At 42.6% G+C, this 24,341-nt stretch overlaps 2 protein-coding genes across 2 annotated transcripts in view; one reads left to right on the top strand and one right to left on the bottom strand.

The window, feature by feature from the left end:
• UBE2D1 (ubiquitin conjugating enzyme E2 D1) overlaps nt 1-5,521 on the bottom strand; it is a 38,337-nt gene extending 32,816 nt beyond the window's left edge. Inside the window, exon 1 of the mRNA XM_024201905.3 lies at nt 5,331-5,521. Within this exon, the coding sequence (XP_024057673.1) occupies nt 5,331-5,354 (24 nt within the window). The 5' untranslated portion in view covers nt 5,355-5,521. The remainder of the gene's footprint in view (nt 1-5,330) is intronic.
• Nucleotides 5,522-12,233: 6,712 nt separating this feature from the next.
• On the top strand, nt 12,234-24,019 carry CISD1 (CDGSH iron sulfur domain 1). The gene is made up of 3 exons (XM_024201850.3): nt 12,234-12,328; nt 15,890-16,095; nt 23,632-24,019. Exons 1-3 carry the CDS (start codon nt 12,298-12,300, stop codon nt 23,719-23,721), a joined length of 327 nt encoding a protein of 108 aa, XP_024057618.2. The 5' UTR covers nt 12,234-12,297; the 3' UTR covers nt 23,722-24,019.
• Nucleotides 24,020-24,341: the final 322 nt, after the last annotated feature.

Here is a 24,341-nt window from a genome sequence, read left to right as displayed (position 1 = left end):
CTTATCCTGATGGCCCAGGAGCCAAAGTTTGCTGACCCCTGAATTATAGGGTCAGCTTATGAACGGGTTATAAAAATTTTCCATTTTTACTTATCCATCTTTGGGGGTCAGCTTATAAACAAACCAGCTTACGACTGAGTATATACGTTATATAAGATAAAGAATGATATAGATCAGTGGTTTTCAAACTTTTTCTGGAGACCCAGTTGAAGAAAACTGTTGATGCCAGCGACTCAATGGAGCTGGGGATGAGGGGTTGGAGTGTGGGAGGGGGCTGAGGGCTGGGGCAGAGGGTTGGGGTGCAGGCTGGGGCTGGGGCTGGGAACGAGGGGTTCAGGGTGTGAAAGGGGGCTCAGGACTTGGGCAGGGGGTCGTAGGGGGTGAGGGGGTCAGGGCTCTGGGCTGGGGGTGCAGGCTCTGGAGTGGGGCCAGGGATGAGGGGGTGGGGTGCAGGAAGGGGGCTCCGGGTTTGGGGGAGCTCAGGGCTGGGGCAGGGCATTGGGGCCCGGGCTTACCTCCAGCGGCTCCTGGTCAGAGGCGCAGCTGGGGTGCAGGGGAAGGCTTCCCGCCTATCCCGGCACCGCGGACCGCACTGCGCCCCGAAAGCAGCCAGCAGGTCTGGCTCCTAGGCGGAGGTGCGCAAGCAGCTCCGCGCAGCTCTTGCCTGCAGGCACCACCCCCACACTCCCACTGGCCGGATCCTGGCCAACGGGAGTGCGGAGCCGGTGCTCGGGCAGCGTGCGAAGCCCCGTGGCCCCCCGCCTACGAGTTGAACCTGCTGCTGGCCGCTTCCGGGACACAGCGCAGTGTCAGAACAGGTAGGGACTACTAGTTTTTACTGGCCAGCCACCAGGGTTCCTGGGTGCTGAGCAAGGTGACCCAGTGCCTTGGATTTCACGACTCAGTACTGGGTCATGACCTGAACTTTGAAAACCACTGATGTAGATAAATTGCCTCAGTGTCTGTTCTCCTTGGCTCATAACACAAGAGCAAGGGGTCGTTCACAGAAATCAAAACATGGCAAATTCAAAACCGATAAAAGGAAATACTTTTTTCACATAACGCATAATTAGACTGTAACATTGCCAAAGAAAGTCAGACCAAAAATTTAGCAAGATTCAAAAAGGGATTTTAAATTTATATGGATAAGACGACCAGAGTTATCATGATTGATGATGATTTGGGGAGGGATATTAAGCCTCGTCCTTCAGGGTTTAAGTCAGTCTCCATATATTAGAGATCAGGATAAGACCAAACGTGGCAGGCAAAATATCCCAAATGTGCCCACTGTTGGGTTCCTGCATCTTCTTCTGATACATCTAGTACTGGCCACTGTTGGAGACAGGATGCTGAACTAAATGGACCTGAACCAAAATAGCAATTTCGACATTCCCACTTGCGTGCTGGCTATTTGTCATTAAAGCAGTCCCAATTTGTAACGAAGGCAGCAACTGGTTAAAAAAAGTACTAGAGCAACACCAAAACAACTTTAAATACACTCATACTTTGCATTTATAAAGTACCTTTCATCCAAGGACCTCAAAGCACTATGCTAACATTTAAGTGAACCTTAAAACCCATGTGAGGTAGGCAGGAATTGTTTACATTTCACAGATGGGAAAATGATGCAGAGAGGGCTAAATGACTTGCTCAACAACACAAATACAGTCTGTGGCAGAATAGACTCCCAACAGAATATAATTTAGATCTCCCAAGTCAACCTGTGCGTTTATTTCTTGATTTTACGTTCAGCAGTTGGTACATTTGAAGTCATATCTTCACTAACTGCATGTTAACTGGTTGCTACAGAATAACCAACCTTCATTTCCACCATCAACCGTAAAGTAATGCAGAAATCAAGCAATTATTCATGTGAACAAAGCAAAATAGTGTTAGATGAAAACAACACTAATGACACAGCATCAACAATAGCAAGATGAAGTACATATCAGTTTTATAACCTTAGATAAGCTATATGTATAAATATTCCGAGCTCCCATGTTTCTTACCTTTCATAACAGACATTTAGCTTTTGTTGCAATGAAAGACTGATTCTGATAGGGCAAGTAGTATTTGGGAAAGAAAGGTGGGTTTAAAAAAAAAAAAAAGTTGTCATTTAAATCCTTGACATTTACAGATGCCATTTACAAACTCATTTGTGATATGTTCAAGGGCCAAATAGGTTGACAATGTTTCTAGTTGTGGGTAGAACATTATTGTACAGAAAACCAGGATTTATTAGCTATGTTCTCAAAAAAGTTGTAAGAACAAAAAGTATAACATTTCTGCATCAGCATAATAGCCTGATACCTGTACTTCATATGATCGTACTTTACCTTTGACCTAGTGGCTCATAACTAAGGCTACGATGTAATCACAGGTATTTTTAGTAAAAGTCATGAACAGGTCACAGGCAAGAAACAAAAAATCACAGCCCATGACCTGTCCATGACTTATACCATAAATACCCCTGACTGAATTTTAGGGGGGGTGCTGCCGCCACAAGACACCCCAGGGGGGCCCGCCATGGGGGGGGGGGAAGAGGGCCCAGCAGCTGCTCCAGCTGCCGCTGTGGGGGGGGGGGTCTCAGGGAGGCCAGTGGCCGCTCTGGCCATTGCTAGGACCGCTGCTGAGGCAGTCCCCAAGGCCAGCTGCATCGGCCGTTGCTTGGGCTGTCCCCGGTGCCAGCTGCCCGGAGCTGCCAGAGTAGTGGCCGGCGCCGGAGCCACTCCAGCAGCGGGGCCCTGAACAGCTGGCTCTAGGGCCAGCTGCTTGGGCAACCCTGGGGTCAGCCACACGGGCCACTGCTGGAGTCACAGAGGTCACAGGAAATCACGGAATCCGTGACTTCCGCAACCTCCATGACAAACACAGAGCCCTAGTCATAACAGTAAAGCCTTACACTCAAGATAAGAAATATGTCAATAGTAATTTTGATCAATCCCCTGACATTAATGACAAATTAAAACTGAAGAACTGGAATTAATTTGCAAACTGGACACCATTAAATTAGGCTTGAATAAAGACTGAGTGGATGGGTCATTACACAAAGTAAAAACTATTTCCCCATGCTAATTTTCCCCCTACTGTTACTCACATCTTCTTGTCAACTGTTTGAAGTGGGCCATCCTGATTATCACTACAAAAGTTTTTTTTCTCCTGCTGCTAATAGCCCACCTTAATTGATTAGTCTCGTTAGAACTAGTATGGCAACACCCATTTTTTCAAGTTCTCTGTGTATATATATCTTCCTACTGTATTTTCCACTGCATGCATCCGATGAAGTGGGTTTTAGCCCATGAAAGCTTATGCCCAAATAAATTTGTTAGTCTCTAAGGTGCCACAAGTACTCCTCATTCTTTTTTTTTAAATTAAAAATTGGATATCCTACACACATGCTTTTTCCTTGATTGTTGGTGCCTAACGTATAAATGACTGAAAGAATTCTCCCTCTGCTACACCTTCACCCTCATTAAACCAAAAACCCCCTACATTTATGCTTACTTTGCTTTGACATAACAACCGTGCCTTGACCTGGACTGTTCTTTCCTTGGTGCAGGGTTCCTGCTAGATGTCCAGGTTGTACATTTCATGTGATAAAGTTGCCAGATAGAAACATGCTCCTCAAATAGACCACGACAAGATACCCTGAATGATAGCCAGGAAGTCATCACAGTGGTTAGTAGTAGCTATATTTCCATTGCAGTTGTGTCGGACCTAATGTGGCAGCAGCAGGGCACCTAAGGGGCATATTAGTTATTATTATTTGTATTATCAAAGTGCTTAGGTGTCTCAGTCCTGGACAAAGACTCCATTGTGCTAGGCACTGTACAAATGGAGCAAAAGGATTGTAAGCTCCTTGGGGCAGGACTATCTGAGGTCTGGTCTACGCTTAAAAGTTAGGTCGACATAACTATAGTGCTCAGGGGTGTGATAAATTCTGTCACTCACAGATGTGGAGTTCCTACAGTGATGGAAAAACCCCTTCCATTGCTCTAGGAAGCACATACAGGAACAATGCTACAGGAACATAGCTATGGCACTGTAGCACCCGTAACCTAGATATGGCCTAAGTAAAATAGTTCCCTGCCTTCAAAGTGAGGCACCGTCAGCCTTTGCACACAGTATGCAACACTGGGAAGGAAATGATCAACTAAAGTACCATAGCAAGCTGCTTTACTGAGCAGGCTCTGAATGTGATAGAAAAATAAATAAGATTTAGGACAGCAATTGTTACCAACAAGGGAAACAAGAAGAATTACACCCACACAAAGTCCCTCTGAGATTAATGAAGGATGTATCAGAACTGCTATGATCCTTCCACCAAAACACTGATCCTGTCTAGAAACAATATGGTCTGGTGAATAAAGGTAAGGGTTGAGAAACAGGAACTCCCAAATTCTAGTCTCAGCTCTGCCACTGACCTGATAAGGAACTTCAAGCCAGTCGCTGGCCATACCAGAATTAAAGCAGTTTCTGAAGTGCCATTGCACACAGTTCCCTCTTGTTTACATTTGCAACTAAACTGCATTGTTGACACCTGCTGTCAGCACCACACAATATTTCCCTTGTATAGACAAGCCTTCAACTGCTTGGTGCCTCAGTTTCCCCCACTGTAAGGCAACTGTAACAGCCCACCTCACCTGGGCCTTGTGAAGGTTAGTGTTTGTACAATGTTAAACTTTATCCAGATTGCCATGCAGCCGCGAAGCATCATAACTATACTGTGCTACAGGCAATCCTCCTCTAACCCACAGACTGACATTCCATTTCCATGGGGGAGGAGAAACAAAGAACAGTCTCCAGAAGCAATAAACTATCGATATCCCCATTGGTATAGCAAAGACATGAAAGCCCCATTACTCCGAGGAGCAGAACTACAGCCAAGATTCAACACCCATTATTCTATCCTCTGACACACGAAGTTCTCCTCGGCGCCCATACAGCCTTTCTTCCCCTATACAATCCTCCCTCTCCCTTCCCACCGGCTTCCCTTATAGTACGATCCTCCCTCTCTCCTCCTCACCAGCTCCCCTCCCATAGAGCCCTTTCCCTACAGTTCTCCCTCTCCCACATAACCGCTTCCCCTACAATAGATCCTCCCTCTCCCCTCACCAGCCCCGCTCCCACAATACGATCCTCCCTTTCCCCTCCACCCCAGCTCCTTCCCCTCGCAACTCCCCTGGGGCCCCGCTCTCCCTCGACATAACCCTCCACCCGTTCCCACAGAACCCAGCTCTGCCCGCCGCCCGCAGCCCGGGCTCCCCGCGGCTCAGCCCCAGGCCCGGCGCCCGGCTCCCAACTGCAGGGCCCGGCGCGGCCGCACTTACTTTCTGTATCCGCTTCAGCGCCATGGAGGGCGATACTGCGGGCGGGGACGCGCTCCGGCTCGGGGGTCTGGGAGGTGGCGGCGGGCGGCTAGTCCCCAGCTGGGCGCGTGCGGTCGCTCCGGGCGGAGGCCGGGCTCAGGGCGTGAGGGACCGGGACCGGGGCCGGATCCTCTCCGCTCTCACTCGCTGGCTCTTTTGTTTCCGCTTTTACTTATAGACAGAGCACCGCGCCAGCTGCATTCTGGGAAATGTAGTCCGGAGGCGGGAGGGCGACGCAGCGCCCCCTACCGTCCTACTGCGGCGCCTGCAGGCCCACGCAGCCGGCAGCACGAGGGCGGAGATGGCAATTGCTGCCAACTGCAGCCCAAGGGCCCTGTACCCTGGGATTAAAGCAAGGAGCAAGGCTACAGTTACATCTGCTCCATGGTCATTTCTCTGCTACAGAGATGTGAAAGGATGGAACGTGCACACAACCTTAACCCTGATCCTATCCCCACCAACCAAACACCTGGGGCACTCAGGTTGAAGTTTGGCCTTGTCTTCTTCACTATGGAACTTTACTCAAAAATTCCAAATGGGTCTCTCAGATGTTCCTGTGGGAATATTTCATAAATGTCCCCTGTGTAGACATAACTAAAGAAGGCTATAGCAATGCAAAGACCAAGCTGCACTGATTTTAACACTGCCACAATATGCAACCAGCCTATCAAAGTAGCAATGCAAGGTCACTTCTACGCTGTCAAAAACATTAATATGATTAAGATGTTTGCTGTTTGAGGATTATTATTTATATTCTAGTAGCACCCATACACATATGAATATATTATTTAAAAAAAAAATCTAGTAATTAGCCTTTGGAACAATTTACCACAGATTGTGGTGGATTCTATGTCACTGACCATTTTAAAATCAAGATTGGATGTTTTTCAAAGAGATATGCTCCAATAATTACTTTAGGCCTGTGTTATACAACTAGATGATCATAATGGTCTCTTCTGGTCTTGAAATCGATGAAAAACACACAGAGACATGCATTTCACAAAGAAATCTTTTCTCCCATCTTTTGACAGTTATTGGAGTTAAATAACTAAATATTAACAAAAACAAAGAGTATTTAATAGTCTAGTTAAACATCTCTTAGCTGGCCACACTCCTGGTTCCTGTGAGTGTAAGGTAATAATGCTACTTATTCTCCAATTGTCAATAGATTCTCCCAGGAAAAACATAGTAGGCTAGATCTGAAATTCTAATGTAAACAAACAAAAAATAATACTTCAAATTTTAGCAGGTCTTTATGCATAATAAAGAAATAAAATTGGTCTCAGACAATGTTATTTTCCTTTGTCACCTTTAAACCTTGGCCAAGCTACACAAATTTAAACTAGTTTTGTAAACAAGTCAGTTTAGTACACAGTTCAAAGCATAAATCAGCCTGGAAAGTAGTTATACTGTTTTTACACCAATGTTAGACCATCTGCACTGTCCTTGAGAAAGTCAGGTCTCATATGATTTGCAAAATTCCTGACACTGTTTACACTCATCTTTGATCTTCCTAAAAGGTTAAAAACATAAACATTGAAAGATTGCTCATCCAGATATACACTTAATTTAATAGAATATTCCAAATTTATACACCTGTGGTTATTTTAATTGCATGTCTGATTATAAGATTCATGAAAATTAGTATATAATTATTGGCATCATTTGTCAAGCACATTTCTCACAAGAAATTTCCCCTGTTATTAGGGACAACGTTTTATTTTTCCACTATAATTTTATTTGTAAGCCTGCTCCATTCATATTAGACCCTATATTCATGTATTGGGCCTAAGCCTGTGACATCTTGTGAGAGTCCACCTTAGAAGGCTCTATACCCACATCATTTGCAACAGAAAAATAGGAATTTGTTTTTCTACATTGCGTTGGTCGTCCAATAAGTTGGCAAAGCAATATCTGCTCTCCATCACCAATGACAACCCAAGACCTAGACAGCTACCCACTGGTCTCACTTGCCTTGCACATACATTGGTTTATACACAAACCTCATGAGATTATGTCTTTGGCAGGAGGAGCCTGGAGCAATAGTCATAATCTAGTTCTGTATTCTGCTGAGGGTACGCACAAGCATATCCATATAAAGTACTGGAAACCAAGAGAATCCAATTGGCATCTTCCGTATCAGGACAAAGAACCAGCAGTGGAACAGTTTTTGGTTGTATGCAGTCAAGTTATTCTGTAATGCTTGCAGCCTCAGACAAAGGCAGCAATTGCTTGCTTTATTCCCCATTGTTCTTGGGTGAGATTGATCAGATCTAGTACAAGTGGGGCAAAAGTCTGCCTTTTTTTGATTGAATTTCAGACTCTCTTGGTCTTGCACACAAGGATCTGAAAGGTGCTTAATGAACTCAGAGCTACCCACTCTGGAACATCTCATGTGACTCTAGTAAAAGAATCACATAAGAGGCACTTGCTTATTAGAATGACCTTCTTAGAATTCCGAGACAAAAAACAACAATGACAAAAGAATTGAGATGGAGTTATGGTTGCATCAGTCTGGTAGGTATCAGTAATTTAAGACAATAAAAATTACACAGTTGTTTGTAATTATTTCAGAACCAAGCATTATAAGCCTAGGAAATTCAGATTTAAGGTTACATTTAAAAGAAATCTAAATAGATTAAAACAAAATCTTAATTCTGCCCTGTAGTGGTGTCATACACTAATCATAGGAATATGATTAAGGGATTTTAATGTTTGTGGTTCAAGATTAGTGTATGCTGATTTTTAGAGACATTAGATTTTTATTGTGTTTTCTTTCCTCTTGTGATATTACTACAAGACAGAGTTAAGATTGTTTGGATGCCTAACTGCATATCTTACCTTATCCTAATTGGATTTCTTTTAAGTGTAACCTTAACTCTCAATTTCCTGAGTTTACAATGCTTGGCTTTGGGATTATGACAAGTATCTCTAGTGTTTGTTACCCTTAAATGAGATATGCATTCTCAAACTTAACTCCACACTTAACACTAAAGAAATTCTCAAACAAAAAAACACAATTTTTTTTTAAAGAAACAAACATTTCATACTTGAATACTAAACAATACCCCCAAAGCAAATGCTACCATGCAATATTTCTAATGATTGGATTATATGTAGTATCATTCTTAATTTATTTTAACTTTTAAGGGAAGATTCAGCAGAACACCAAAACATCAAATAGCCAGAGTACATCAGCCAGATAGTGGATCTACAGCTGCTTTGCAACAACACAAAGCAGTTAAAGCATATGCAAGATCAGCACTACATAAAGGTCAAAGGCAGGGAGAATCCCATCTCTGAGTCCCAATGTCTGGGTGATTTAAGGACTCTCCTGCTCCTGCCTCAACTACCCCAGCAGAGCAGCCTTAAAAGCACTGTGGAGCCCAGGCTTGCACACAACCCAGGGGCACAACCAGAATTTTTCTAAGGAGGGAGTTCATAGCTGTTCCTCTCCTGCCCTGTATCCAGCTCCAAGCTCTCTCCCCCTGCACCCAGACCCCCACTTCCCCACACCCAGCTTTATATTAATCTCCTCTTGCTGCCCCACACCCAGGCCCGTGCTCTTTCCCCACATTGCTCCAAACTCAGCTTTGAGCTCTTCCCCTTGTGATCTCCCAGAGAGGCCATCAGGCTGAAGAACAACATCCCTAGCAGCGGCCAGGCAGTTCTGGGAGTCACAGACCCCATCCTCCTCCTCCTGTGTTTCCACTTCCCCAGGAAGCACCAAAAGTCCAGATCCAATCCTCCCCCATTTCTGAGGATTGGGGGTTCCTGGAGCCCCCTGCTTCACTTCTCCCCAGGGGCTGGGGTTAACCAATTCCCATGGGTGCTGAAAGGCCTGCAGAAGTTTTTTGGGAGGCAAGCAAGTGCACAGGATCATACCACCTCTCAAATTTGGGCTAGCCACCCCCTCTCATGATGGAGGGGCAGTCAGGCCAAATGTGAGTGAGAAGCATTACAACCTGACACACAGGGTCACTGAGCTGCTCAGATTTGGCCTGGCCACCCCTCCATCATGTATTCTCTGGTCAGGGCCCACAGGCCCCCACCGCACCCCTAATATAAATGATAGAAACTTTGAAGAACAATAACAAATGTCCAGTCTCCCTCATGATGTGTTGCCAACTCTTGCAATTTTAGTATGAAGTATCCTGACATTTGGTGTTTTTTGTGATGCCCCAGCTCATGGACACAAGTGATTACATGAGAATCTCAACTTACTTTACAAAAGTACCATAAGTTCCTAGGCTTCAGGATTGCAGAGAAAAGCTTGAAGTGTGACCCACATATTCTGAATTCCTAAAAAACAGAAGGCAAAGAAAAAAACTCAAGTTTTATTAATTAAAATCTCATGGTTTTTAAAACAATCTCATAACATTTTAGCACCTGAAGTTGGCAATTCTGCTGTGCCACTGCGCGATTACAATCAATAGCTGCAGTTTAGTTGTAAAGGAAGTGGTGATTGGTTGAGTTACCTGTGATATCACCATGAACCCCCCCTTAAATTACCTGCGATACCAACAGCCTATATTACCAGAACAATTAGATACAATTGTTAATAACTTGCTTAATTACAACCAAATTTCACCAAATATAGCCAATACAAATTATTTCAGTTAATTTTACCTGAATGGAAAGTTTAAAATGTCTGCATTATTTTGTTAGTAAGATCATTCAGAAAAAAGAATAGGCTGAGATGCTATATTTATTTAAAGACCTAGTTACTAGTTAGTTTGAACCATCAGATTTACTTGTAAATTCTCAGAAGATTCATTCTCTATTCATGGAGCAAGTGCTGCCAGTTTGGGGAAAGATATGTTGCATTTTCCATATAACACAAAACAGAACTCAACTTTAATGATGGAATTGCAGTCAACACCTCTATAATAAGGAACATAGAATTGCATTGCACGTCAAGTCCCAGGGCAAAACTGTTCTATCAGACTCTTCAGAAGAGACTCCAGAGGCAACCTAGCATGACTGTTTTAACATAATCATAGTCTTGAATGACCAAAACATCCAGGCTACATCAAATAGCTTGTCTTCCCCGTCAATAGATGTGTTATTTGTGGGCCTACATCTCATAAGCCCCTTTGTCAGTAGTACACCATTCAAATATAGCAAGGTGAGCTCCCAGGAGCCCCTGGCCCTTTAAATCACTGCCAGAGCCCAGCCGCTGCTACCCCAGGGCTCCAGCAGCAGGGCTTGGGTGGCGATTTAAAGGGCCCCGGAGGGTAGCGGCAGTAGGAGCCCCGAGCCCATTAAATCACCACCTGAGCCTGATACTTTGGGCCCAAAAGGAGCCCCTCAAGGTCAGGGCCGGCGCAACCCATTAGGCGACCTAGGCGGCCACCTAGGGTGCTACAGTTTGGGGGGCAGCGACCACGGTGGTATTTCGGCGGTGGGACCTTCCGCCCCCTCTGTGGGGGGGGGGGGGGCGGCATTTCAGGGTGGGACCTTCCGCCGCCTAGGGCAGCAGAAAAGCTGGCGGCGCTCCTGCTCAAGGTCTTAGTTCAGCCCAGGGGTGAAAGTAATTTAAAGAACTTATTGGTACTCCGGAGTCCTTAGGAGGGGGTGGGGCCTCAACTGGAAGAGGCATAGCCTCTACTGGAAGAGGCAGGGCCTTTAAATCCCCAGGCCCTTTAAATCACCAATCAGTTACACTTGTGCAAACCCAATGACAACAAAGGGGCTACATAAACATCACCGTAGCATAGTTTGAAGACACTGGATTGCACAAGTGGCTAATTTGGCTTACAGATCCCTTATTACTGATGATGATGTGTGAGAAAGAATGAATCTGCTTGATTCTCAGATCCCAAGCTGAATTTGCACAACTACCAATTAGAAAAAAACGTTTTAAACTTGTAAACTGAAGGCATTTGATATGGGAATTATTCCACAGATGCCACTTTTCAAATAGAACTCTACTGCCACAATACAATGAATACAAAATTGTTACAGAAAATATCCAATGACAAGTGAAAATTCAATGCTACATTTTACAATGGTGGATGTGGGATGATTAGTTAATGTTTGTCCAGCACTTACTGCAGTGCAAAGTATTATCATCATTATTATTGATAATACCCATTAATTGCAAGGCCACAGCACTGCATTTTTTCTTTATAGGAGCTCCTTATGAATCTGTGCTCCCCACCCACCCATGATGTTTGCAAGGGGCCTTCATGGATGTTACAGCCCATCTCAGTATTTGGGAGGGTACCTGTATGAATGCAAGGGTCTCTCTCTTGATTTGTGGCTGACACATCATGATTGTGTAGGGATAATGTTCCCAGGGGACCCATATGGGTGTGAGGACCCTTGTCCCACTACTTACAAGCAGTGTTGCTAAAACTCATGGGATTTTATTGCAAGTCTCAGGGTATTTGATGTTTTCCTTAAAGCCCCTTCTCCTGGAGTCAGGTGAGAATCTCAGATGTAATTTTTAGTTTCTAGGTGGTGGAGAAAAGTCTGAAAATGGGACCCCTAAACAGCAAAAGCCTCATACAATGAACCAACGTGTTACTTTAGTCTTATGCTTTCCAGACTCCTGGCTCATGCTAACAGAGCACTTGGGTGGGGAGGCTGCACAAGAGCCCACCGAGGCCTCAGGTCCCCCATGCTTGCGGGGCAGGGGTGCAGGGCCCTGCCTAAAATCCTGATGTTTGCAGGCGCGGGGCACGGGAGCCCGTTTCAGTTTCCATGCGCAGGCGGGAAGCAGCAGGATCCCGTTACCTAGCGGGGGTGACATGCGCAAGTCGCGCCCCTTCCTCCGCGCCCCAGCAGCACTGCCCCTTTAAGAGCAAGGCCCGCCGCTGCTATCGTGTGAGCTCCTGTACGCACGCGCAATTGCGTCTGAGCAGCCTTTGTGCCCTCTAGGCGTTCGGGAGGCCGCTGGCGAGGAGCGCTGGGTGCGGGAGCAATGGGGCTCGGATCGAACTCCTCCATGCGGGGTAGGCGAGCGAGCGAGCGAGCGGGCGGGCGCCTGCGGGCAGGAGAGCAGCGGGATGGTGCCTCTGCTGGGGGTTGTCTCCTGTCTGCTTGCCGCCTTCACAGTTCACTTCCAATTGCTCTGCTAGACACCCCCCCCCCCCCAATTATTCTCACCTTGGAGCCCTTTCTGCTCCGGCAAGGAGTGTGTCTGAACGCGGAAGGCTGGTATTCCACCAGTCCACCCCTATTTTTCAGGAGGGGCCTAGCTAGAATCTCTTGACCCTTATCCCTCTATCTTGCAGGTCATTGTAATAGCCGTGCAATAGCTGGGTGGTTATGTCGTGGTTATCACGATGCAGAGGAAGCGCTGACTGATCCACAGGAAAGGGACCCATTTGCGAAAGGGTCTTGATTGCTTTGCAGAAGATGGGGCTCCCCTGGGAAATGCAGTGACCTTCACAGGCTCTCTTGTGCGGCTGACACCTTCGTGCAAGAGTTTATCCCCCAAGCTTCTGATAACTACTACTAGTAAATCATTAATCCAGCAAAATGGTTAAATCCACTGAGGTCTGGTATTATGTGGTTTTTAATAGTATCTAGAAGCCCCAGGACTGGTCATTCATGATCGTAGGTGCTGTGCAAGCATAGCAAACTCCCTCTCTTTTACACACCTGTTTTTTGCTTCCGAGCAGCCCTTTGGTGGGAGTGCTCTTTACTAAAGAGTCCTTTGAGTACATTTTTTTTCTTCCTCTGACTATGTGCCTTGTAGTGGATGTGTGGCTTCTCTGCTGAAAACTAAGAAACTAGTGGCTGATTGATCTTCTCTTGAAAATCTGCCTAGTTTTAAATTTAATTTTAAATTAAAAATGTTGGTGGCATTTCTCTAGCTTGTAGGATTTAAGAGCAGCATTTCTATTAGTGGCCATTAACCTCACAATGTTATTACCTACCTAGTGTCATATTCTAGAGTAACTCAGCAAAAAGGTGAGGGAACTTTCTTATAGCTGTAGTCAGTAACCAGTGCTTACTATTGTGGGTTGTCGATTCATACTGCAAAATAACAAGAACCTTCCCAAAAGTGAATAACTCAGTAGTAAAGCTGTAGTAAAATATAATTCTTGTATAACGTTGGCTATAGGGGATCATGTGACTGGGTAGTGTTGATGAGCAGCCAAGTGAAGGTACTTCACTGTGAGATATAAGCCAGTTACATAATAAGTCTAAAATTTGGGATTAACATGAAAAGCTTTTGGAAATCCTTGAAAACTACTGCGTAGTCTAGTCTGTGATTTAGAACAGTTTTAAAATCATTTAAAATAATTACATAGGTGTCTACAGGCATTTAAAATTAAATGTGATGCAGTGTTCTTGTGTTCTTCTGGTCTTTGTAATCCTGGTTGAGTCTTTCTTCCATGTAATACAGTTAAATTAAAAACTTTTCTTTCAGTGATCTGACTTGTTTCTTAAAGTAGCTTTCACAAGTAAGCTTTGTTCTTGTTCAACCTTGTTAAGTAGGTTGGTGCAAACTCTTAAAATGAATAAATCTGTCTACTCAATTTGATTCTTCTCCCCTGCTCTCCCCCCCCCCCCCCCAATACCCATGAAAACAAACTAGTAGGTAGTAGTGGTGATGAGAACTGGTATAATGATTCTAAGAATAAAGTGGTGAAGTTCATGGGAGTTTAAGCATTTTTGGTTGGCAGCATTTAAAACTAATTTTTTTTGGTGTGGAGAATGGCTTTGGATGGGTGGGGGGAGTATATGAGACTAAATTATTTTCATTTGGAAAGATGAATAGTGCTAAATGTTACTAAGGCTTCTAATCTCAATGTTGGTAACTCATGTTTGCCTGGTCTTTAAGGGGCTTTAATTAGTTAGAAACTTGTTGGATACAGCTCTTGTTCAGAGGATGTAGCTAAAAAATTCATCTGTGATGAAGATAACAATGACAAGTTGCAGAATCTATTCTTGATTTTGTTTGTCGTAATGAGTATCATAAGCAATCACACTTAATTGTGCATAGTCAAACCAATCTATGAACATTGTGTGGGATGCCATGTGAGTGTGGAAAAAGTACATAGCATGAGGTCGTAATCTACTTCAGGAATGTCCAATTTGGCTCTTGAGGACAAATATGGGTTTGATTACAATAGCACTTTTTTGGGGAAAACTTTTGTTGGTCAGGGGAGTGGTGTGTTTTTGTTTTTTTATTTATTTTTATTTTAATATATATATAGAGAGAGAGAGGGAAAAAAAGGGAAGTGCGGAGCTGTTTCTGAGCTGCTGCTCCTTTAAACAGGGATCAGATACTGCAGAAGCAAAGGACTAGGTCCATGTAGCCTTCACAGGAGTGGGTGGGAAAAGGGAGAGAGCAAGCTGTCCAAAGCAAATGGTGCAAGAGGAACTGGGCTTGTGACAAGAGCACTAGGAAGAGGGTAAGTAAAAGTCCCATAATAGAGGTAGGGATGTCAGGAATATGTTAAGTGTTTTATTCTCTAAGATTAGAATGAGGGTCTCCTACTGTATCATGTGATTGACATCTCTTCTAAACCATAAACAATGCAGGCTAACCAAGGCTGAAATTCCTAGTCTGAGATGGCTTTGGTGGCTATAGCATAGTCACATGAGTGTCTTTTAAATCTGTGGAAAGAACCTTGTAGATCTCAGATGCCCATCTGATTTATGGATGAGCAATTGAGTCAGACAGTGTTTACGTACACAGTAGGAGAACATCTGAGTGGGACTGATCCCTCAAATTGTCCTGCTGCTGACATTGTCTGGAGGGAGTGACTCCTGCCATGTCTAGAGCTGGGTGTTACGGCAACCAGGCAGGAGAATTCTGTGACAGTTGGACAGAAATTCAGGGTACTTTCAAGTGGAAGACACAAGGCAAAAACCTGAAAACAGGACTTTAAAAAAAAAAAAAAAGGTGGATTAATTGCAGAGAAGGAAAATGATATCAAGTGAGACAAAGAAGAGTGCAAAGATGTAGAGATGCAGAGATGAGCATAAGATAACAGAAAAGTGAGAAATGGGGAGAAAAACATTTGTTTATATAAACGGTGTCTTTGAGAAACTCAAGACTTTAGTACAGACAAGACAGGTAGAACTTTTTTTTTTTATGGCCTGTGAGAAATGCAGGTTCAGACTAGTAATGTTTTAGCTTTATTTCAGTTCCCTTTAAAAAAGTAAATAATTAAAAGTATTACAATTTTGTATTTATAATGTAAAATCAGTTTGCCCAGTGCCTAGCATTCACTATCTTTAATGAAATGTATTTAAAGGAATACTGTAAACCAGTTATGAACAAAATTTGGCTGATTTTGTTTGTAGAGCTGTGTTGACATCATCAGTGATGCAGATGCCTGAGCAAAAAATAAATGGAAAGCCACATTAGTTCAATTTTCCCATAGGTTTCTCCTGTTTAATAGAAAGGGACAAATTAATTGGATGGGTGTGGGAAGAAAGCGGTTTTATTTTCAAAACTGTCCTTTAAGCACAAATATGACTCTGGGAGCTAAATTGGCAAAACCTTAAATGGAATATTTCATTCAATCTTTCTTTTTTATCTCTTGCTCTAGTTGAATGGGTTGCTGCAATCTCGTTAGCTGCAGGAGCAGCTGCTGTTGGATATCTAGCATACACAAGATTCCTCTCTAAAGACAAATGCTGCAAGGCAATGGTAAATCTCCATATACAGAAAGATAACCCAAAGGTAGTCCATGCATTTGATATGGAAGATCTGGGAGAAAAAGCTGTGTATTGTCGTTGCTGGAGATCTAAGAAGGTGAGAGGGGAAAAAATTGTAAATATCTGTTAATGTGCAAGAATCCTCTTAAGCTCTTCTCAGTTGTAGTATTTGATACTTGATCTGTTGAAGAAAACAAGCTATTATTAATTTAGAAGAATCTACTGTAGAAGTGAAATGTAGCAATTATGTAATTTACAAAACTAAAATGTAAAAAACATGCAGTTGTAAAGCTTCAGGTTTTCTTGTATACTGCATAAATGGTTTTAATAATAAAGGAGGGTGTTCAAGCCATTGATTCTGCAAAATGGCCATGTAATTCTAGAGATCCTCATAGCTGGCAGGATCTAGTAATCACTCTACTAGCACAGGAACCCAACACTTACTAGTTGACAATACCACTGTCCGTGAATCAGTGAGATCTGTCTGTAGGCCTAAATTATTGTCCGTATCTCCTGTAGATAACATTGGAATAAGTGGGAACTCCAGGTTTTTGTTGTTGAGGTCAAGCTATGCATATAGCTCTTTAATTGCATGTTCATTCATCCTTGTGTTAGAGAAAGAAGTGGGGGTGGGGAGCAGGAGGAATTATAAATGCATAGAGACACAATTTCATTATTAATGTAGCATGCTGTGGAATATAAAGACTAAGGAAGTTTCTGATTTGGCTCGCTCTGCTACTGGTTCTCCTACAGTTTAAAATCCATAATGAGTGGCATAACAAGGAACCGGGTAAAACCACCAAAATCAAGTCACATAGACCATCAAACCATTATTGAATAATCACTTTGTCACTGCCAATCTGGGATGGCAGCATGGGAGGGTATTCTACAGCTAGTGCCCCAGTCTTCTGTCAAATAGCTATCTCTCTGTCTGTATAGACTTCATGAACTTCAGTGTATCCATGCATTGAATCAAATCTTCTGAGTTGTAAAATGAGCTCATTCTTACTCTTCTTCTTTAATGTTGAACAGTTCTAATGTGCATTTCTCGCAAGTCTTAAATTTTATCTGAGATGTGACGCATCTTTTTAATGTAATGTTGATGTTATTCTTAGAGTAAAACCAACATAACACTGTTTAGACAGGAATTAATTCACTTTTACCCAGCTGTTTTTTCTCTTAGCATTTAAGAGAATGTACAGCAAAAAAAGTGCCAGGTTGTAACCAGCACCACTAAAGTCCAAAGTCTTTTTTGTGTGTGTGTGTGTGTGTGTGTGTATCAATCATGAAGAAACAGCAGAATTCTAGGGCTGCCCCACCATTGTGATTTAAAAAAAAAAGAATAGTGTCGGATTAAAAACAACTTGTACCTAAATTCTTAGGAACACTGGTGTTTAAACAGAACTCAATGAACATACTAAACAGCAGAAATGTGAAGACCCTTTTTCCTACTCCTGGGAGAATTCTGCACTACTGCATGTGTGTATAATTAATGAGCCATGTATATTTTTAATTTTTTGCGCAGAAAAAGCTTCTGCTGAAATGTTGCTGCAGTTCCCCCTTTCCCCCATGAGAGGGCGCTGTGGTGCAAGAACAGTAGCAGCTCCCAGCAGAAAATAACTTCTGCAGTTCTGCCTTTTGCCCACCAGAGGGCGCTGTGGCGACAGAACACAGCAGCTTCCAGCTAGGGAAGATAAAGAGCCTGCCTTCTTCACAGCGCTGGCCAGGTCAGGAGACAGTGGCTATGGGGAGACAGTCAGTGTGGGGTGCTGGGGGGTCAGATGGGGGCTCATATGGGCTAGTGGGGGAGGTCAGACTGGGATAGGGGCTGAATGGGATTGGAGCCACAGGGGGAGGGAGGTGCAGGGCCACATGGGGACGGGCAGATGTGCCGGACTGAGTGGGAGAGGCTAGAGGTCAGCCCAGGTCTGCATGGGGGAAGCTCCTGAACAATCCCTCCCTTCTCCCCCCCTTTCCCCCCCCCCCCAAAAAAACCCCCATCCTGTTCCATACTTTTCCCACCCATATCCAGCAAGTTCACACCCAGGCTCCTTCCCAGATATTTACTTCCGTCTCCCTCAGTCCTCCATTACCCCTGACTCCCCCTAGCCTTTGCACTGCTTCTGAGGGGTGTAGGAAATACGGTTCTGTATTGTTGTTTAAATGAATTATTACTCAGTTTGGTATTAATATACCTACTAAGGAATCTATTTGTCAAAAAACATTTCCTGAATCTTTTTTGTTGTCTGTATTGTTACAGACATACTTGCTGACAAGTATTTTGAAATAAATGACCAAAAATAATTGAAACTGGTGTGATTATATTGCGTTGTTCTGACAGTAAAATATGCAGAATTTTAAAATATTGTGTGCAGGAACTTATATTTTTTCAGTTGTAGAATTTTTAATTTTTTGGCGCAGAATTCCCTGAGTATCTTTTTGCATGTATTTTGGCTTGGACTAATCTGCTACTTCAGTTTGAGTCATGAGCAAGTGAAAATGAAGCTGTAGTAGCATGATGCTTGCAAACACTATGGGACAATGTTATGTTCACAAACTTATTTCTATGGACTTCAGGTTTTGTAAAGATAGCCTTTTGCAAATCTTAACTTGTGCCAAACTTGGACAAAGCAAGAGGGACAGTCTGTTCTATAGACTGAACTTCTAGTGTCACTGGATAGTTGTCTCCCTGCTTATTCAATTCTTGTCTTTTCTGCTGAGGGCAGTTAGCAAAGATGACAACTGTGATGGTGGATTTTGTGATGTGGACATTCCTCTGCTGGGCGTGGTATTAAGATGATAAAACCGAGGTCACTGAACAACCATTAAATAGCAACAACTTCCAATCACAGCCAATTTGAGCCAGATTAAAAGCAATGACCTACAAGTAAAAGGCCTGTTGTTCCTTTAGCAGTCTTCTGAAACCATCTGGTCTCCATCTACCAGTTCTGCTTTAGGAGATAGTCAAGATAAACAGTTTTGGGGATAGGGGATTTAAGTTGCACTGTTCCTGCCTGGCAATTTTGTCCGTAATTGTTCTCCCCCCCCCCCCCCCCCCCCCCAAGCACAAGATAACACAAAGGAAAGGTCATAAAACACAGGCAGAGGGATGGAGTGAGACCCATCCATGTCTATTTCTAGTTCTGTTACTGACACCTCATAAGTCTTTACCCAGTTCTAAAAAAGCCATTATTTACATTGCCACCTACAAATCTGTCAGCAAAGCTTATCTTTGCATTATGGTACTACAGTCCAAAGTCCATTACGGTTAGTCAACTCAATAATTCTTTGCAATCTAAAGTGTCAGTTATTTTGCTAGAGGATGTGAAGTCTGTGTCTTGGTTAGCTTACTCATTCTTACTCGTTCTTCAATGTTCTTTCACTTTCATCCTAGTAAAAAGATAATCTGTGGTACAGTCAAGCTGCATATCAAAGTTGGGGGGGGGGGGGGGGGAATTCAAAGCAGCTTTATATAACGCAGGGAATTCCTGGGTTTCTGGTGCAGCTTGAAAACTTCATGCTATTTTTCCTTATATGGATAGATACATACCTCATTCAGGCTAATTTTTACAATGTCAAATTACACTATCTAATGTTATTTCTTAACATCTGAATGCAAACGTCACGTTTATCAAAGGTTGTATTAAAGTTGTTGGAATTTTAAGTCTGTATCTTTTCGTTTTATTTTCAATTTAGTTTCCTCCCTCCCCCCCCCCCCCCCCCCCAATTCTTTTCCTTTGATCAAGGTCAAAAGGATACATCCGGTTGAAATGGAGTTAGTTTTTAAAAATGAATTGGGAGAAGTTCCTGGAACTGTCCTATCATTCTGGGACTGTAACTTTCCACAACGAAGCATGCAGGAAAGGGGGCAAGTTATAGAATAGTATCCCTCAGCTATGCAGAGGGAGACTTGGTGGAAATGGTCTCTAGGAGAAGGGGAAACCTGAACTCTCAAGCGACTTAACACAGGGAGAACTTGTGACCCTGGGAGAATCTGGTGGGTGGGGGGAATCCCCCACTAGGATTACAAGGAAAGTTCTTGGTGGCCTTAAAGGACTCCAAAAACATTTTCTTAAATCAACTTCAGCCTTCCACAGTTTTCCCCTTAAATATATTTGGTCTCTCAAATATGCTATTAGAGATTTAATTAAAAAATTACCCTCTGTTATAAATCAATATAATAAAATACTAAATCTTCTCAACTAGTAATTGGGGGTAGATTTATTTATATTGCTCTTGTGGATGATAAATTAGATAACCAGTGGAGTATATTGGAATATATTTATCCTTCATAATTGATTTTCTTGACCCCAAAATATTTTGGGTTAGTATATCTCTTCACATACTTTATATGAAATTTCTACACTCGGGTTAGATCACATGCAAGGGTTCCCATTGGCTCTTTAATTTGAGGCTATTTGTACCTTTCTGAGACCGAAAGATGCAAAGTAACAGCAAGTATCCAGTTGTGCAAGGATTTCTCATCTAATGTTAGAGTTTGGCTTGAGTGGCAGGCTATGAGCTCACAATATGTAGTTAGGGGTTCGGCATTGGCTTCATTTGTGCTCAAACTGAAAATACAACTTTCATTCAATAAATAAATGTAGTATAACTTCTATAAAGCATAGCACATACTCTTCTGGTAATCTAATATTTTCTACTTTTTTGTTCAAGTATTTATTTTTTATTTTTTTTAAACTAAGAACTCCAAAAGGACTAAACTAACATTTGGTATTCACTCTAGAATTTAGTGTTCTATCATTACAACTTGAAATCTTTTTTGACCTTCTACCTTCCTCCTTTTTCACTTTTTCCTCTTTGCCAGCCTGCCCCCACAAACATCAGACACTTTTTGTTTGCATTCCTCTCCTGATATGGATGATGCTTCTGACTCCAGATTAGTTAAGGGGTGGTTCCTTAGCTGTTGTGCACAATATTCCTTCCCCCCCCCCCCCTTGTGCTGCTGTACTCCTAGTGCATGTGGATAACTCTCTCACATCAGCCATCCCAAGCTTCATAGTTAATGCAGCAATTTCAGTGGGAAGCAGCATCTCAGCACTGAACAATACTTCTCCCCCACCCCCCAATCCATTGGATCCTTAAAAACTCTAATATGGTCTGCTTAATTCACAAGGCATAGGACAGGTGCTGTGTGGTATAGGGGTTTACTGTCTACAGTATTTCATAGTATCAGTGGTGATAGAGAATGAAGAGGGGATTTTTTGGGTGTGGTGTTTTGTTTTGTTTTGTTTTTTGTTGTTTTTTGTTCTTCCTCTCTCTTTGGTGTCTCAGTGCATCTGCTCTTCACTACCAAAGAACTGTGAGGGAAAACTTAAGGGATGTTAAACAAACTGGATATACTGTAATCAAGCTTTATGGGTGAAAATATTCCTATGCTGTACATGTCGGTGACAGATATATTTAAGCTAGTATGTCATGTTGCCATGATATTGATAGTATAATGTTTAAGTGCTTAAATATCCTTGTGGTTTACTAAGGGGATGTTTACATTAGCCTCTTCTCCTCCACCCCCTTAAAATACCCTGTCACTGGTGCAGTTTGATCAGTGGTATAACTTTCTGAGCGCTGGTGCTGGCTGGCTGCTGGTGTCTTCACCACCATCTTAACTAATGCAAGTGTAGAGGATATGTTAGCTAAAATGTCAATGGTTGCCAGTACCTTGTTCAAACTGGGGCTCCTACTGATAGCAGTCACAGTGGGGAAACTCCCCCCCTCCCCCCTTAAGTCAGAGTCTTTACATTGATAACACTTTAAAGCTAAAAACAACTCGTGCATCAAGAAACAAGTTCATCAGGATGCCCTCAAACACCCGTGCTTCTTATAACATAATCCCGTTGAAACAACTTTAAAGTGTGTTGGAACAGGGAAGTCCAGTCTAAATCAGTGTTGGTAACATTTGTCTAAGGAGAAGCTTACTGAATGTCTGCATTAAAGGGATAGCCATATTGTCAGAGCTGAAATTCTAAGAATAACCAATCACAAAGCAAGCTTATTTTCCTGATTCTGAAAAATGCCAGCCCTCTCAAATAATGGCCACAACACAGGTTGTGAGTGTGGGGGGAGCCTCTAACTTCTAAGAACATTATTCTGCCAAAAGTGTCTTGTGTAACTTGAAGATACTTCCTTGGTTATGATTTCGAAAAGAGGAATAACATGCAGATTTAGAGTTCTCCCCTGTGTTTTGCTGTTAAATCTAGGTTTTTAATCTTTCTGGTTGAGTGAGGGGTGAGGCAGGAATTATTCTTACATAAGACATACCATTGTGTTAGATGAAATTTTGGTTTTTCATTTCACCAGTAGCTTTGGGTGAATTAATCAGCATTTAATCAAACACTCTGGTTGCCTTGAAGTTTTGCTGAGTATTAGTCAAGTCAGTCAAAGTGACTGATTTGGTGGTAAAGAGAATTTATGATGCAGGAATATTGGTATTCTGTAAAACGTTTCTGTTTACTTGGAAACTTCCATTTGCCACTTGCAGCGTTGGTTATTGTCATTCTGCAACTATCTCCTTATCAACTGTTTAACAGTGTCTACAAACCATCCTGGAGCAGTTAAAGAGGGTCTGGCCTAACTTCCGTTGACTTTGGATATTTGCTCAGGCACAGGAGATGGCTGTTTAACCACCTCCCAACAGCTAAGTTGCTACACCTAGCTAACGGAGCTCTGCTGTGGGTTTTGCTTTAGGTGGAGAGTGTCTTATTTCCCTGATATAGCAAGAAAGAATTTAAAGATGGCTTCTTTACAGAAGTGGGGATCTAAAGGTTTTTACCAGATCTACACTAGAAACCGTTGCCAGTATAGCAATGTCTAGGGTGACCAGATGTCCTGATTTTATTGGGACAGTCCCGATATTTGGGGCTCTTTCTTATATAGGTGCCAATTACCCCCACCCCGTCCCGATTTTTCACACTTGCTATCTGGGCACCCTAGCAATGTCAATGATCTCTTAAACAACCAAACACTCTACGGTGGCAAAAATCCTAGTGTGGATGCAGCTATACCAACAAAAGGACTTTTATGGGGTGGGGGTAGGGGAACGGTATGGCTTAGGTCATTTGGGGAACTGACTAGCTATACAGGCAAAAGAACTTCTATCAGTATAAGCTGTGCCTCCACTAGGAGGGTTTGCTGGTAGCTATACTGACAAACCTGTTCTAGTGTAGGCAAGGACCTACTTTCCTTCCTTAAAGGAGAGGATCCAGAAACTGAGACTCTTGTGCAAACCTTTGGTAATCTTCACTGCACTCCAGAGCCCTCCCTATGGAATAGGGAGTGATGTGGGGGAGCTGAAAAGGAAGTTTTGAGGCCAGCCTAGGCTGCTTGTTTCTGACTAGGGTCTGAGATTGGAGCTCCAAAGTGCATTGTGAGTTGGGGTTCTTTCCCTAGTTACAGTGCTCCTGTACATTACACTCACAGGTAATATTAATGAACACTTAAACATGTCTAGCAAATATTAATTTAAGTTCTTGCGATAACACATTTGAGGTACTACTTACATTGTAAATGTATCTTTACCATGTGAAGCCATTTTCATAATTTAGGGATTATATTTCCTTCTCACCTAGTGTTAAATGCACCCATTCTTTAATACTGTACTTCTCTTCTTTTTCAGTTTCCAGTGTGCGACGGTTCTCACACGAAGCACAATGATGAAACTGGGGACAACGTTGGGCCTCTGATCATCAAGAGAAAGGAAGCATAAACTGGATGGTTTGAGGCCATGATTTGTCACATTATCTACTTATTTGTAATTGGAGTAAAGATAAATTCTGTCTTAGTCATGTCACTGAAGATTTTTGGGTGTGGTACAAAGCAGGCTCCAGCATGTATATTTCATGGTGCTTGCCTTGTTTTAAACACTACATATGTATGTTAAATACTCATGTCTTAAGGCTATTTCTGTCTCATGAACTGTATGTACATTTTCATTAAGTATGAAATTAAAGTGACAATTGTACTCTGAACTGTATGAAGATAATATATTAAATTATTTTCAAATACTTGTGTTCTACTGGAAAACTATCTTTAAGTAGAACAACAAATTCCTTAGTGAATAATCTTTAATCTGAAACTACAGAAAAGGTGACTAACATTCAGATGCAAATGAGATTCTGTTGAAAAGGCATTAATGGCAGAAAAGAAATCATGGTGCCAAGTGTATGAAATGTAACTTACTATATCCACAAAGTGTAGTGCTTACAGTGATTAAGAATAACATGCTGTTTAAGACAGTTGTACATTACAACTTCAATAAAAATCCAAGTTAAAACACTAATAAGAATAAACAGAGGCTTACTGTAAGAATATACCAAAAATTAGGTA

This window comes from Terrapene carolina, unplaced genomic scaffold (genome assembly GCF_002925995.2).
Source record: "Terrapene carolina triunguis isolate 2854851 unplaced genomic scaffold, T_m_triunguis-2.0 Scaffold95, whole genome shotgun sequence".
Taxonomy (NCBI): domain Eukaryota; kingdom Metazoa; phylum Chordata; order Testudines; family Emydidae; genus Terrapene; species Terrapene triunguis.
This window is presented reverse-complemented; position numbering and strand designations above follow the sequence as displayed.

Bases quoted from the DNA above. Each gene is read 5' to 3' on its own strand.
- CISD1 (XM_024201850.3), top strand. From the start codon at position 12,298: ATGGGGCTCGGATCGAACTCCTCCATGCGGG. The intron at 12,329-15,889 runs GTAGGCGAGCGA...CTCTTGCTCTAG, and splicing joins ATCGAACTCCTCCATGCGGG to TTGAATGGGTTGCTGCAATC. The intron at 16,096-23,631 runs GTGAGAGGGGAA...CTTCTTTTTCAG, and splicing joins GTTGCTGGAGATCTAAGAAG to TTTCCAGTGTGCGACGGTTC.